This window comes from Calliphora vicina, chromosome 5, assembly GCF_958450345.1.
Source record: "Calliphora vicina chromosome 5, idCalVici1.1, whole genome shotgun sequence".
Lineage (NCBI taxonomy): Eukaryota > Metazoa > Arthropoda > Insecta > Diptera > Calliphoridae > Calliphora > Calliphora vicina.
In genome coordinates this window covers 104,768,908-104,786,592 of record NC_088784.1, presented here as the reverse complement: position 1 = coordinate 104,786,592, position 17,685 = coordinate 104,768,908, and the positions used below count along the sequence as shown (strand labels likewise).

Here is a 17,685-nt window from a genome sequence, read left to right as displayed (position 1 = left end):
GGTTCTTTCTTTCCTATAAAATTAATACAAATAATTATATATACACACTACATCTACTAAGTTTAAGTTTAATAAAAATCATTAGAAAATTAATACCTACCAACCACACACAACAAATCAAATAAAATCAAATCAATTCAAATAAAATTTAATAAAAATGTTCAACAAAAAACACGTGCCGTTTAAAAAATTAAATTATAATAGTGTTAAACGTTAAAAGTTTGTTTCTTTTTAGATAACAAACAAATCCAACCGAAATAATAATAATAAAAAAATATATATATAAAATAAATATCAACGAAATACTTACGTCCCTCCCTCACCGTTCGCAGAAAAAATAAAAATACAAACAAATAAATAAAGTGTATAATAGCAACGCACGGTCGACGGTCAATCGGTCGTTACGTATTTGTATTGTTGGTGAACGGGGAATCCGAAATCGTCAACTGTTCCAACTTGAAACACAAATAAATAAATTTAGTTAATAATAATAAAACGGTTCTAAAATTCCTATTCCCTATTAGTTGTTGTAATTGTTTATGTTAACAACGCGTGTAGTTCAAGGTCAGTCAGTCAGTCTTCATTGCAATCGAGAGAGACAATAAAAAAGCAGAGTAAAGATTTTGTTGCGTCTCGCCTATCCGCTAAATGGCTGGTGATATGTCGTCGATAGGGTGTGCTGCCCTTAAGAAATCATCCAAACTGAAGCTAGCCAACGATAAGGAGAACAATGCCAGCATTAATAATGCGGGAGGAGGCATTGGTGTTGGCTTTGGTGGACGCAAGGAGAACGGCCATTTGGCCATGAAACCACCAAATGCTCCTCCCCAGAATATGCGTGGCGGTTTGCGTGTCTACAAAATTGTTATTTTGGGTGATGGCGGTGTCGGCAAATCGGGTAAATTAATGGCTAATATGGTTTCATTTATTTAATTTTCGTCTTCGTCTTTAGTGAAAAATCAATAAATTTTCGTTACCACTTTTTTTTTCTTTCTATTTCTTTTTAACATCGAATTTCTTTGTTTTTGTTTTGACGACTTTTGCTGGTTTGGCTGTTATCATTTGGTTCTTCTTCTGTTTGTTTGCTGTTGCCGCTGTCGCTGTTTTTGATGGCCCCTATACATTTTCTTCGTTTATTGCCATTTCGTCATTTCGCTTTCATTTGCTGTTTTTATCGGTGTTTGTTTGGGAATGTGTGTTTGCGAATACAAAACACAAAACAGCTGTTACGCTACAATTTGTCAGCCACAATTTTTTGGATTATCATGACCCAACAATCGGTAAGTAACATTAATTAAAATAAACACTTTATCGTACAAATATACCAGATAGAAAATTAAAAAAACCTCTGGTAACAAAATCATTTTTAACAGGAAAATCTATTGATTGGTCAACTATTTAAGAAAATAAGTAGGAGCTCTTTTTAAGGAGCTATAGTAGATTTTAGAAGGGATCACAGATTATAATCCTTTTCTCGATTAGAGCTGTTTTAAAGGAATTACAGCCGATTTTAGGTTTTTCATATAAAAATCGATTTTTGATGGAAAATATAAGGGTAAATTAAGGGATCACAGATTATCATCCTTTTCTCGATTGGAGCTGTTTTAAAGGAACTACAGTCGATTTTAGGTTTTTCATATAAAAATCGATTTTTGATGGAAAATATAAGGGATCACAGATTGTCATCCATTTCTCGATTAGAGCTGTTTTAAAGGAACTACTGTCGATTTTAGGTTTTTCATATAAAAATCGATTTTTGGTGGAAAATATAAGGCATCACAGATTATAATCCTTTTCTCGATTGGAGCTGTTTTAAAGGAACTACAGTCGATTTTAGGTTTTTCATATAAAAATCGATTTTTGATGGAAAATTAAGGGATCACAGATTATAATCCTTTTCTCGAATAGAGCTGTTTTAAAGGAACTACAGCCGATTTTAGGTTTTTCATATAAAAATCGATTTTTGATGGAAAATATAAGGGTAAATTAAGGGATCACAGATTATCATCCTTTTATCGATTAGAGCTGTTTTAAGGGAACTACAGTCGATTTTAGGTTTTTCATATAAAAATCGATTTTTGGTGGAAAATATAAGGGATCACAGATTATCATCCTTTTCTCGATTGGAGCTGTTTTAAAGGAACTACAGTCGATTTTAGGTTTTTCATATAAAAATCGTTTTTTGATGGAAAATATAAGGGTAAATTAAGGGATCACAGATTATAATCCTTTTCTCGATTAGAGCTGTTTTAAAGGAACTACTGTCGATTTTAGGTTTTTCATATAAAAATCGATTTTTGGTGGAAAATATAAGGCATCACAGATTATCATCCTTTTCTCGATTGGAGCTGTTTTAAAGGAACTACAGTCGATTTTAGGTTTTTCATATAAAAATCGATTTTTGGTGGAAAATATAAGGGATCACAGATTATCATCCTTTTCTCGATTGGAGCTGTTTTAAAGGAACTACAGTCGATTTTAGGTTTTTCATATAAAAATCGATTTTTGATGGAAAATATAAGGGTAAATTAAGGGATCACAGATTATCATCCTTTTCTCGATTAGAGCTGTTTTAAAGGAACTACAGTCGATTTTAGGTTTTTCATATAAAAATCGATTTTTGATGGAAAATATAAGGGATCACAGATTATCATCCTTTTCTCGATTAGAGCTGTTTTAAAGGAACTACAGTCGATTTTAGGTTTTTCATATAAAAATCGATTTTTGGTGGAAAATATAAGGGTAAATTAAGGGATCACAGATTATCATCCTTTTCTCGATTGGAGCTGTTTTAAAGGAACTACAGTCGATTTTAGGTTTTTCATATAAAAATCGATTTTTGATGGAAAATATAAGGGATCACAGATTATCATCCTTTTCTCGATTAGAGCTGTTTTAAGGGAACTACAGTCGATTTTAGGTTTTTCATATAAAAATCGATTTTTGATGGAAAATATAAGGGTAAATTAAGGGATCACAGATTATCATCCTTTTCTCGATTAGAGCTGTTTTAAAGGAACTACAGTATATTTTAGGTTTTTCATATAAAAATCGATTTTTGAGGGAAAATATAAGGGATCACAGATTATCATCCTTTTATCGATTAGAGCTGTTTTAAGGGAACTACAGTCGATTTTAGGTTTTTCATATAAAAATCGATTTTTGATGGAAAATATAAGGGATCACAGATTATCATCCTTTTCTCGATTAGAGCTGTTTTAAAGGAACTACAGTCGATTTTAGGTTTTTCATATAAAAATCGATTTTTGAGGGAAAATATAAGGGATCACAGATTATCATCCTTTTATCGATTAGAGCTGTTTTAAAGGAACTACAGTCGATTTTAGGTTTTTCATATAAAAATCGATTTTTGATGGAAAATATAACGGATCACAGATTATCATCCTTTTATCGATTAGAGCTGTTTTAAGGGAACTACAGTCGATTTTAGGTTTTTCATATAAAAATCGATTTTTGATGGAAAATATAAGGGTAAATTAAGGGATCACAGATTATCATCCTTTTATCGATTAGAGCTGTTTTAAGGGAACTACAGTCGATTTTAGGTTTTTCATATAAAAATCGATTTTTGATGGAAAATATAAGGGATCACAGATTATCATCCTTTTCTCGATTAGAGCTGTTTTAAAGGAACTACAGTCGATTTTAGGTTTTTATATAAAAATCGATTTTTGAGGGAAAATATAAGGGATCACAGATTATCATCCTTTTCTCGATTGGAGCTGTTTTAAAGGAACTACAGTCGATTTTAGGTTTTTCATATAAAAATCGATTTTTGGTGGAAAATATAAGGGATCACAGATTATCATCCTTTTCTCGATTGGAGCTGTTTTAAAGGAACTACAGTCGATTTTAGGTTTTTCATATAAAAATCGATTTTTGATGGAAAATATAAGGGTAAATTAAGGGATCACAGATTATCATCCTTTTATCGATTAGAGCTGTTTTAAGGGAACTACAGTCGATTTTAGGTTTTTCATATAAAAATCGATTTTTGATGGAAAATATAAGGGATCACAGATTATCATCCTTTTATCGATTAGAGCTGTTTTAAGGGAACTACAGTCGATTTTAGGTTTTTCATATAAAAATCGATTTTTGATGGAAAATATAAGGGAAAATTAAGGGATCACAGATTATAATCCTTTTCTCGATTAGAGCTGTTTTAAGGGAACTACAGTCGATTTTAGGATTTTCATATAAAAATCGATTTTTGGTGGAAAATAGGGATCACATATCATTCTTTTATCGATTAGAGCTGTTTTAAAGGAACTACAGTCGATTTTAGGTTTTTCATATAAAAATCGATTTTTGGTGGAAAATATAAGGGATCACAGATTATCATCCTTTTCTCGATTGGAGCTGTTTTAAAGGAACTACAGTCGATTTTAGGTTTTTCATATAAAAATCGATTTTTGATGGAAAATATAAGGGATCACAGATTATCATCCTTTTCTCGATTAGAGCTGTTTTAAGGGAACTACAGTCGATTTTAGGTTTTTCATATAAAAATCGATTTTTGATGGAAAATATAAGGGTAAATTAAGGGATCACAGATTATCATCCTTTTATCGATTAGAGCTGTTTTGGGAACTACAGTCGATTTTAGGTTTTTCATATAAAAATCGATTTTTGGTGGAAAATATAAGGGATCACAGATTATCATCCTTTTCTCGATTGGAGCTGTTTTAAAGGAACTACAGTCGATTTTAGGTTTTTCATATAAAAATCGATTTTTGATGGAAAATATAAGGGTAAATTAAGGGATCACAGATTATAATCCTTTTCTCGATTAGAGCTGTTTTAAAGGAACTACTGTCGATTTTAGGTTTTTCATATAAAAATCGATTTTTGGTGGAAAATATAAGGCATCACAGATTATCATCCTTTTCTCGATTGGAGCTGTTTTAAAGGAACTACAGTCGATTTTAGGTTTTTCATATAAAAATCGATTTTTGGTGGAAAATATAAGGGATCACAGATTATCATCCTTTTCTCGATTGGAGCTGTTTTAAAGGAACTACAGTCGATTTTAGGTTTTTCATATAAAAATCGATTTTTGAAATATAAGGGTAAATTAAGGGATCACAGATTATCATCCTTTTCTCGATTAGAGCTGTTTTAAAGGAACTACAGTCGATTTTAGGTTTTTCATATAAAAATCGATTTTTGATGGAAAATATAAGGGATCACAGATTATCATCCTTTTCTCGATTAGAGCTGTTTTAAAGGAACTACAGTCGATTTTAGGTTTTTCATATAAAAATCGATTTTTGGTGGAAAATATAAGGGTAAATTAAGGGATCACAGATTATCATCCTTTTCTCGATTAGAGCTGTTTTAAATGAACTACAGTCCATTTTAGGTTTTTCATATAAAAATCGATTTTTGATGGAAAATATAAGGGTAAATTAAGGGATCACAGATTATCATCCTTTTATCGATTAGAGCTGTTTTAAGGGAACTACAGTCGATTTTAGGTTTTTCATATAAAAATCGATTTTTGATGGAAAATATAAGGGATCACAGATTATCATCCTTTTATCGATTAGAGCTGTTTTAAGGGAACTACAGTCGATTTTAGGTTTTTCATATAAAAATCGATTTTTGATGGAAAATATAAGGGAAAATTAAGGGATCACAGATTATAATCCTTTTCTCGATTAGAGCTGTTTTAAGGGAACTACAGTCGATTTTAGGATTTTCATATAAAAATCGATTTTTGGTGGAAAATAGGGATCACATATCATTCTTTTATCGATTAGAGCTGTTTTAAAGGAACTACAGTCGATTTTAGGTTTTTCATATAAAAATCGATTTTTGGTGGAAAATATAAGGGATCACAGATTATCATCCTTTTCTCGATTGGAGCTGTTTTAAAGGAACTACAGTCGATTTTAGGTTTTTCATATAAAAATCGATTTTTGATGGAAAATATAAGGGATCACAGATTATCATCCTTTTCTCGATTAGAGCTGTTTTAAGGGAACTACAGTCGATTTTAGGTTTTTCATATAAAAATCGATTTTTGATGGAAAATATAAGGGTAAATTAAGGGATCACAGATTATCATCCTTTTATCGATTAGAGCTGTTTTGGGAACTACAGTCGATTTTAGGTTTTTCATATAAAAATCGATTTTTGGTGGAAAATATAAGGGATCACAGATTATCATCCTTTTCTCGATTGGAGCTGTTTTAAAGGAACTACAGTCGATTTTAGGTTTTTCATATAAAAATCGATTTTTGATGGAAAATATAAGGGTAAATTAAGGGATCACAGATTATAATCCTTTTCTCGATTAGAGCTGTTTTAAAGGAACTACTGTCGATTTTAGGTTTTTCATATAAAAATCGATTTTTGGTGGAAAATATAAGGCATCACAGATTATCATCCTTTTCTCGATTGGAGCTGTTTTAAAGGAACTACAGTCGATTTTAGGTTTTTCATATAAAAATCGATTTTTGAAATATAAGGGTAAATTAAGGGATCACAGATTATCATCCTTTTCTCGATTAGAGCTGTTTTAAAGGAACTACAGTCGATTTTAGGTTTTTCATATAAAAATCGATTTTTGATGGAAAATATAAGGGATCACAGATTATCATCCTTTTCTCGATTAGAGCTGTTTTAAAGGAACTACAGTCGATTTTAGGTTTTTCATATAAAAATCGATTTTTGGTGGAAAATATAAGGGTAAATTAAGGGATCACAGATTATCATCCTTTTATCGATTAGAGCTGTTTTAAGGGAACTACAGTCAATTTTAGGTTTTTCATATAAAAATCGATTTTTGATGGAAAATATAAGGGATCACAGATTATCATCCTTTTATCGATTAGAGCTGTTTTAAGGGAACTACAGTCGATTTTAGGTTTTTCATATAAAAATCGATTTTTGATGGAAAATATAAGGGAAAATTAAGGGATCACAGATTATAATCCTTTTCTCGATTAGAGCTGTTTTAAGGGAACTACAGTCGATTTTAGGATTTTCATATAAAAATCGATTTTTGGTGGAAAATAGGGATCACATATCATTCTTTTATCGATTAGAGCTGTTTTAAAGGAACTACAGTCGATTTTAGGTTTTTCATATAAAAATCGATTTTTGGTGGAAAATATAAGGGATCACAGATTATCATCCTTTTCTCGATTAGAGCTGTTTTAAGGGAACTACAGTCGATTTTAGGTTTTTCATATAAAAATCGATTTTTGATGGAAAATATAAGGGTAAATTAAGGGATCACAGATTATCATCCTTTTCTCGATTGGAGCTGTTTTAAAGGAACTACAGTCGATTTTAGGTTTTTCATATAAAAATCGATTTTTGATGGAAAATATAAGGGATCACAGATTATCATCCTTTTCTCGATTAGAGCTGTTTTAAGGGAACTACAGTCGATTTTAGGTTTTTCATATAAAAATCGATTTTTGATGGAAAATATAAGGGTAAATTAAGGGATCACAGATTATCATCCTTTTCTCGATTAGAGCTGTTTTAAAGGAACTACAGTATATTTTAGGTTTTTCATATAAAAATCGATTTTTGAGGGAAAATATAAGGGATCACAGATTATCATCCTTTTATCGATTAGAGCTGTTTTAAGGGAACTACAGTCGATTTTAGGTTTTTCATATAAAAATCGATTTTTGATGGAAAATATAAGGGATCACAGATTATCATCCTTTTCTCGATTAGAGCTGTTTTAAAGGAACTACAGTCGATTTTAGGTTTTTCATATAAAAATCGATTTTTGAGGGAAAATATAAGGGATCACAGATTATCATCCTTTTATCGATTAGAGCTGTTTTAAAGGAACTACAGTCGATTTTAGGTTTTTCATATAAAAATCGATTTTTGATGGAAAATATAACGGATCACAGATTATCATCCTTTTATCGATTAGAGCTGTTTTAAGGGAACTACAGTCGATTTTAGGTTTTTCATATAAAAATCGATTTTTGATGGAAAATATAAGGGTAAATTAAGGGATCACAGATTATCATCCTTTTATCGATTAGAGCTGTTTTAAGGGAACTACAGTCGATTTTAGGTTTTTCATATAAAAATCGATTTTTGATGGAAAATATAAGGGATCACAGATTATCATCCTTTTCTCGATTAGAGCTGTTTTAAAGGAACTACAGTCGATTTTAGGTTTTTATATAAAAATCGATTTTTGAGGGAAAATATAAGGGATCACAGATTATCATCCTTTTATCGATTAGAGCTGTTTTAAAGGAACTACAGTCGATTTTAGGTTTTTCATATAAAAATCGATTTTTGATGGAAAATAAGAGGGATCACAGATTATCATCCTTTTATCGATTAGAGCTGTTTTAAGGGAACTACAGTCGATTTTAGGTTTTTCATATAAAAATCGATTTTTGGTGTAAAATATAAGGGATCACAAATTATAATCCTTTTCTCGATTAGAGCTGTTTTAAAGGAACTACAGTCGATTTTAGGTTTATCGATTTTTGATGGAAAATAAGAGGGATCACAGATTATCATCCTTTTATCGATTAGAGCTGTTTTAAGGGAACTACAGTCGATTTTAGGTTTTTCATATAAAAATCGATTTTTGATGGAAAATGTAAGGGATCACGGATTATCATCCTTTTCTCGATTAGAGCTGTTTTAAAGGAACTACAGTCGATTTTAGGTTTTTCATATAAAAATCGATTTTTGATGGAAAATAAGAGGGATCACAGATTATCATCCTTTTATCGATTAGAGCTGTTTTAAGGGAACTACAGTCGATTTTAGGTTTTTCATATAAAAATCGATTTTTGGTGTAAAATATAAGGGATCACAAATTATAATCCTTTTCTCGATTAGAGCTGTTTTAAAGGAACTACAGTCGATTTTAGGTTTATCGATTTTTGATGGAAAATAAGAGGGATCACAGATTATCATCCTTTTATCGATTAGAGCTGTTTTAAGGGAACTACAGTCGATTTTAGGTTTTTCATATAAAAATCGATTTTTGATGGAAAATGTAAGGGATCACGGATTATCATCCTTTTCTCGATTAGAGCTGTTTTAAAGGAACTACAGTCGATTTTAGGTTTTTTATATAAAAATCGATTTTTGGTGGAAAATATAAGGGATCACAGATTATCATCCTTTTCTCGATTAGAGCTGTTTTAAAGGAACTAGAGCCCATTTTAGGTTTTTCATATAAAAATCGATTTTTGGTGGAAAATATAAGGGATCGCAGATTATCACCTTTTTCTTGATTGGAGCTCTTTTAAAGGAACTAGAGATGAGTATAAGGGATCACAGATTATCTTCCTTTTCTCGATTGGAGTTTAGGTTTTCATGTAAACTATGAATTTAATAAAATTTTATACTTTAGAAACAAACACTCATCCATAAATCTCTTTACAGAGGATTCATATCAACAGCAAGCGGTTATTGATGGCGAAGCGGCATTATTGGACATACTCGACACTGCAGGACAGGTTGAATTTACGGCCATGCGTGATCAATATATGCGCTGTGGTGAGGGTTTCATTATTTGTTATTCGGTAATTGATCGTCACAGTTATGAGGAGGCCTCCGAGTATCGCAAATTAATACAAAGAGTGCGATTGACAGAAGATATACCAGTGGTATTAATAGCCAATAAAAGTGATTTGGAGTCACTGAGAAAGGTAAATATACATAAATATGAATGAACAACTAAAAAACATTGATAAATAACATTCCTATATTGATAGGTTTCCACCGAGGAGGGTCGCAATTTAGCCAATCAATTTGGTTGTCCATTTTTTGAAACATCTGCCGCATTACGTTTGTACATTGATGAAGCGTTTTACGCTTTAGTACGTGAAATACGACGCAAAGAGAAACAAAAAGCTTTGGGCAATGGCACCAGCTCAGAAAAGTTACACTCAAGACGACGCAGTCGCTGGTGGCGTATACGTTCTATATTTGCTTTAGTATTTCGACGAAGACGTAATTTAAACTAAATTTGTTTTTTTTAGTTTTAAATTGGTATGATTGATTGGTTTTGCTTTCATCTATCTATTTAACTGAAGAATTAGTGATGTTAACGATTTATATTTAGGCATAATATGATCTATAAAACGATTGTTTAACCGATCTGTTATGAATAATGATCGTTTAATTGATTGATTGATGATCACTCCCTACTACTTATTAGAAGTTTTGTTTAAACGAAAAAATTATTTATTTGTTTAGTAAATCTAAGTTAAAACGTTGCATAACATGAATTTATAATTGTTGTAAAAGAAGGACAAAATAGTAACGAAACAAAGAAGGAAAATGTAAAAATTTTTAACAGTTTTAAATTGTTTTAAATAACTTGTGGGTTTAACTGTTAGATTTCTTGCAATAACATGGCTGTTGTGCTAGAAAAGTTTTGTAAATTAATTAAAATCAACATTCTTAAAGAATGTTTCAAATCTACTGCTAACTACATATTTCTAGTCATATTTTTCAATCTAGTGCAACATGTGGAGGATGTGGATTAGTTTACTCGTAGGTACATTTTGTGATGATGCCTCAAAGTATAACATGAAATTATATGTTCCATAAAAAAAAATATTTTTTGTCTCATAAAATACATTAATACAATACATATTTATTAAAATAGAGAGTAATTAAAAACATTATTAACAATGTTGAGTAGTTAATATTTTAAAAGCAAACATTAAAAGAAGAATGAAACAATGAAAGAAAATACATATACAATGTATAAACGCAAATGCAAAGAATTTATTAAGATTTCATATATATTACTGTATATTAATGAAGAGAAGGAAGAAACAGAATTCAGAATCAATGACTTGTGTATTTCAGAACAGCCCAAAAATAAAACTAGTTTATAAGTTTCATAACAAATATCGGCGTTAATATGATGATGATAATGATAGATGTAATGTACTTGCAAATACTGAAAATTAATTAAGTTACAAGGTCCAAAACATACATAATTATAAATAATGATGATACTAATTTAAAATAATTACCAAAAAAAAAGAAAAGAAATACATCTGTTCTAAATACATAAATACTTATTATATTTTTGTTATAATTTAGTTATTAGCTATAATTTGTTAATTATTTTATAATTAAAAATAAACAAACAAGCAAAAAATCAAGTTTCCTAAAACACAAATTATCTAAAGTTTTGGTTCAAACTACAAATATGTAAAATGTCCTAACGAATATTTATAATAACAGAGAATACTACAGGAGTTATTTCATATGAATTAAACGTATTTTTTTGATTTAACTTCTTCTAAATTTAATTAAAACCTCCCCAACTGTTACTTATCAAAGACCAAATTTTAGATCTATCTATGACTTTCTCAGTTACCGAATTTTGCCCACAAATCATGTAATTAGTACTAAGTTTTCTCCAAAATTACAAGGGTGTTTAAAAAAGACCGTTAACATAGTCTCAGTCCAACGTTTCTCCAATATCTTTATCCCTTACAGAAAAGTAAGATGATTTCATCGTTGGAGTCAAATCTATTTCCAACGGGCTAAATCTGGGGAATAGGGATTTTGCATTTCGTTTCTTAATTCAGAGATTTTTGCTGCATGTGTAAGCAAACGCGGCAGTCATATTGAGGAAAGTTTTCTCATACCCAAGTGATCATTCAAAATTGAAACCATTGAGCCGGATCTCAACATATAGAAGTATCCTGGGCCTGATGGTATACCAGCTCTGGTCTAGTAGCAGTGTTGTTCCTAATCATCTTGTTGAATATTTAGAGTTCAACAATTCACTCAGAGACCGGCACTACGGCTTTCTTAAAGTGCGCACCACGGGAAACTTGCAAGCCTTCCTATCGGAACAATGGTATCATTCCATTCACCGTTTGGCGAAAATAAAGTCGTGGCTCTAGATATTTCCAAGGGGTTCGATAGGGTGTGTCATGGTGCGTTTTCATCAAAACTTATTGCTTTTTGTGTCGGTAATAACTGCTCTCGATTTACATCGAGCTTTCTGAGAGATCGCACCATTTGTTATAGATGGAATCTCTTCAAACGAGTTCAATATCAATTCAGGGGTACCCGCTAGGCTCCGTCCTTTCACCCACTCTATTTCTTATCTTTCTAAATGTCAAACTTCCCATCCTATCTAGCATTTTGCAGTTGACAGCAATATTCGCCATTCATATAGACCAAGCCTGTCGGAGAAGCAATGAGGCAAAACATGACTATTACGATTAACCAAGATCTTGTGATAATCTCTGATTGGGGTTGTGCGATTAGAGTCGACTTTAATGCACGCAACACTTAATGTTGTGTATTAACACACAAGCATCAGAAGCTCTTGATGTTCTAGGCATGAGTATTCAATGCTAAGTTTGATGGTCAATACACATTTTCCTAGTGCCGAAGGAAGCATTCAAGTGCCTTGGTTTTGTAAAACTCCTTCTGATCTCCTTACTATTTACACCATTTAAATCCGACCTAAAATGTAATAAAACTCTCATGTATGGTAGAAGATGAAGCTGCTTATCGGTGACAATAGGGTATCCAGCTCTATTGACTCACTGGATCATCGTAGCTGGGTTGTGTTTCACTGTTCTACCCATACTATATTGGAATGTACTCTGTAGAATTTAGGGAACTTCTTCCTGAAACCCGTAGATTTTTTTACGCAATACACGTTCTTTGACAAGGTTTCATTCATTCGTGTTCGACTGAACAGTGGATCGCACAACGCATTACAGGAAAAGTTTGTTCTTTAGCCGTACAGTCCGTATGTGGAATAAACTTCCTGCTGAAGTCCTTCATATCACATTCAATATAGGAAAATTCAAATCAAATGTCCACAAACACATGTCCTCCATGAGTAGGGGTCATCCCCTGAGTGCTGGTCCATGCAAAAAAAAAATATGGTCAGAATTCCTTTAATATTGTTTGAGTGATTTCTTTTTTTCAGCAAAAAATATTGCTTAAGGAGCACACGAAATTAATTATTTTCCATTTTCTCCTCAATTCTCGCTGTAGTATGCTAACAGTAGTCAACTGACAGATGCATGCTCTTTCAGTTAAGAGGCGCGAAATTCAAAAAGTTCTAAGCCAAACCTATTGAAGATTGGGTATCTGAGGCAAATCATGATTGATGCGCTTAATCTAGAGATTGCATTATGATGTTCACTGAACTCAGTAACTTTTTCCTAGTGTCGAAAGAACCTTTAAGAACATACTTCACTCCATCTAATCTCCTTACTATTTACATCACTTTTATCAAAATGAAAATGGAATATAACTCTGGGTCGGTGATTTAATGTATATTTTGGACCGGTCAGAGTGTTGTGTTTTGCCCTTCTTTTGGTAGCGCAAGCCATTACAGGGAAATTCTTACTTTATCCACAATGTTCGTATGTGGAATAGACTGCTTTTAGATATATTGTCTGGAACATTACTCATTTATCATTTAAATATCCAATACAGTTTCTCATGCTGGCATGGATATAATTTTTAATTATTCTGGCTCATAGATTTGTCTGAATTTTATTGTTGATCTTCGTGATGTTAAGTTTGAGGTCATAGGTCAATTGCGGTGTCAAAACGCACGATCTAGGGAGCCAAATAACACCACATGCGCGAGAGAATGCAGAATGACCATGTTGTTTTTAAAACTATAAAAATTTATAATTTAGAGGTTCTGTATAGAGGTCCAGTCCAAAGAATTGTGCTACTTCTAATGGGTTGGTTCATAAATCCATCGGACGAAGTGTAGAACAACATGTCGGGGGCGTCATAGAGCCACCCTGACCAAAAACTGGCAAAGATTTGAAAGGTCGCGATCTATGCGGCACCAGTAGTTATTAAGCAATATGTCCATTATGGCAATATTTAACGTTTAATTCATATATTCGGCTGGTCCGAATGTGAAGTAACAAATAAAGGTAGGATGTGGGCAAATATTTCATGATTTAATTATAAAATTATTTTACTATTGGCATCAGTTAAGAATAAAGTAGTTTTTTACACGTAACTGCAAAGGCGAATTCAGGTAAACTAAAGCGAATTCGTTCATTTTATATATGTATATGGAGTTTGACATTGACTTGACTGAGATAATATAATGTAAATTTCAAACTCCACATAAAAAAAAATGTTGCAGTCACATGTATTAATACGACTTGTTTTAAATGCTTATGCAGTATTTTCAAAATTTAAGTTATTTTGATTTTATTTTAATTTCCTCAAATATCTTTTACCACATACATAATTTTATTTAAAAAAGTAATCAAATTTCTTTGAAGAATACAACAAAAAAAAACGTCCTTTCATTGCAATTTAAAACTTTCTCAATAAATAAAATGATAATAAAACCTTTCAATAAATATAAAATACCACTGTTAAATTGAACCAAGGCGAATTGATATACCAGCTGGTGGCAGTGGCGAATTCAGGCAAATACGAAAGAATTCATTATTTTTTATATCTGGAGTTTGACATTCGAAACAACTATCTCATTGTATAAAAAAATTAATGAATTCTCTCGTATTTGCCTGAATTCGCCACTGCCACCAGCTGGTATATCAATTCGCTTTGAATTGAACTATGAACATTAATAACACACTAATAATAGTTAGATTATCATACAATAAACCAATATAACTAATTTAATACAATTTTATTAAGTAATAAAACTAAAACCAAATACTTATTGTTAAAATAACACTATTTCAACATTAAAAAAAAACACACACACAAAATCCCTAAAACTAATTAAATAATTAAGAGATTTAAAACAGCTAAATCGAATTTATACATTTTCCTTTCAAACTATCTATCTAATCAATACATAATATTTATTTGTCATGTAACTATTTTTATTCGAGCCATTAGAAAAATGCAATAGCAAAATATAAGGTCTTTTCGTGTGCTGGCTAACTTGGAAATTTATTAACCAGTCAGGCATATGATTAGATTGATTTGCATAGATATTGAAATATCACAGTAGTTCCTTTAGTTAATACATATATTTTCAATAATTAATAAAACAAGCAATCAATAATCAATATTTTCAATAAGTATTAAACGTATATGTTTATTCAATTTTTAGCCTCACTGCCCAGAAAAAAAATGAACTTATTTTCAGACAACTTTCTGAAATTGAACCACGGTTTTAGTTTTTAAACATATAATTATTATTTTATTTACTTGTGAACAACTGCACAAATTTTAAAGAGTCCTTTTCCAGTTTTTTACTTAGAAATTCGATGAGAATGGAACAACTTATAATAATAAAATATAAGAATAAAATTGATCGTTATTTTCTTATTAGAGATTATGGCATTCGATATCAAGCATGAAATCGATATAAATTAGTCATTGAAATTCTATTTTGATACGAAAGCTTATTCGACCGATTCTTGACTCAACACATGGTTGAGTTATTATTATTAAAATTTTTAAGCACAATTTATGTTTAAACTCTAACTCTCTCTCTCTTACTCTCTCTATCAACAAAGTTCCTTTATTATTTGCTCATATTTGATTAAGCAAAATGAATATCTATAATTTATTTATTTTTTATATACAACTTATTATTATTATTTATTAAAATAAAATCATAAATCATTATTGTTATAAAAAAAATATTTGTTATTAACTATTGTTATTTTTTGTGTTTTTGTTTAATATAAAAAAAAACTAATAATAATAAAAACAAAAATATCATCACACATCAATAAAGAGAAACAAAACTATGAAAAAAAAACAAAAATTATGCAAACAATAATTATCAGAATTTATTAATAAAATAGTGAAAATTGTTTATTATACATACTTTAAAACAAAAATTAAAGAATACTTATTAAAATAAAAAGAGTTTTTATGTTAGAAATCTCATTAATAATAACATTAATAAAAAAACAAAATTGTATTGAATGTAAAACGTTAAGAAAAAAATATTGAAAAATAAAATTTATCTAAAAAAAAAAATTTAAAGAAAATATGTAGTTTGTAATTATTAAAGGCAAGTGGAAGGGGAAGCAGGTAATTAAAAAAAGTCACAAATAAATATAATTTCTAAATTAAATCCTAATGGAAATAAATATTGTTACATTTTCACCTTTTAAAAACAGTGGTTTTTAATTTTAATTGCAAATAAAAGAGATCAATAGTTTAAAAGTTGTAACTACACTTTATTTATTACACACACTTTAATAACACACCTTATAATATCCAAAAATACATTGGCAATACAGTTCATGTTACTTCTAACAGCGCCTATGATCAACTGACTGACTGCAACCCGCTGTTACTATTTACATATATACACTGTGTCATCTTCTAGTAGTTTCATGAATTATCTTAGTCCCGGTCCACACTGTGAAACATTTGCTGCAAAACATTTTTAAATTCTCTTTTGAAACTGCATTCGTGTCCACACAGTGAAGTTTTTGCTTTTCAGTTTTTGACATTTCTGTACAGTACGAATACGAACGAATAAATGTGGATGACATACTCAACAAAAACTTCATGTACATGAAACAAAATTCCCTTTTTCATTCCTCTTTCCCCTTTCATCAACAAACTCAAATGTTTTGCAGCAAATGTTTCACAGTGTGGACCGGGACTTAACGGACAAAACTAGAATGTTAGCAGCTTTAACAGTTAATGCTGCCATATCCACAAACAATGTTAATAACAGGGTGTTATCAACATTGTTGATAAGTACAAGTTTCGAGCACTGGAAATGTTTATAAGCATTATGAATGTTGAACGCCGTTAAATTCAAATTGTTGGTTCGCAGCAATATTTTTTTTGTATGTGTTTCAAACGTTTTTATTGTTTTGTCATAATACTTTTTTTGTTTAAAACACAACAAAAACTATTATAATATATTAGGACAATATGACTAATAGCAAACCGTGTGAATACCTCAAATGATTTAAAGTAAAATTTCCATACAGTATTTGATTTAAAAACGTTGTTTAAATTTAAAAATTGTATAATTTTCTTATTTATCGAATTCGAATTGTCAAACTTTTCTTTAAAAATAATTTTATTTAATTATTTCATAAACAATTAATTCTATCTAGTAAAAATCAAAACAAACTTACTTTTATTATAACAGCGCCATAAATCAGCTGCAAAATGTAATAAACAATAACGTCTGCCGCGGCAGTTAGAAAATGAAAAAAGTTGAACACTATTTTCACAACATTAATTATTTACTAACGTATTTATTATTGATATTTTCTTTAATTACTTATTTTTCACTAAAACCAACTGCAGATTTTTATTTTAACTGCGCCAATGCAACTAAAATTGCACTAGAAAATAAATAAAGAAAATGTACAGAGAATTAAGGAGAACTGCGCTGTATTACTTTCTCTCTGCTGTTTTGCTCTGCGGCATCGCATCTCTGTCTCAATTATATTTAAGCCGGCATTTTTATTTACACACACAAACATACATATAACAATAATTGCATTACTTTACTTTAATTTTCTTATTGGAAAATTTTAATTATAAACTATTTTTTGCAACATTTATTTACTGAATTGAAAACAATTAAACATTTGATTGATTTATTATAGACACTATTTTCATTGATTTATTGTTATTAAATCGTTATTGAAATTAAACAAATTTTTGCCTACAACCACTCGTTTTAACTGCGAATATTGTACTAAAAGTAAACAT

At 30.3% G+C, this 17,685-nt stretch overlaps 1 protein-coding gene across 1 annotated transcript; it reads left to right on the top strand.

The window, feature by feature from the left end:
* The first annotated feature begins 85 nt into the window (after positions 1 to 85).
* Positions 86 to 11,181, top strand: Ric (Ras-related protein interacting with calmodulin). Its single transcript, XM_065512249.1, has 4 exons — positions 86 to 898; positions 1,224 to 1,280; positions 9,418 to 9,683; positions 9,750 to 11,181. Exons 1-4 carry the CDS (start codon positions 649 to 651, stop codon positions 9,999 to 10,001), a joined length of 825 nt encoding a protein of 274 aa, XP_065368321.1. The 5' UTR covers positions 86 to 648; the 3' UTR covers positions 10,002 to 11,181.
* Positions 11,182 to 17,685: the final 6,504 nt, after the last annotated feature.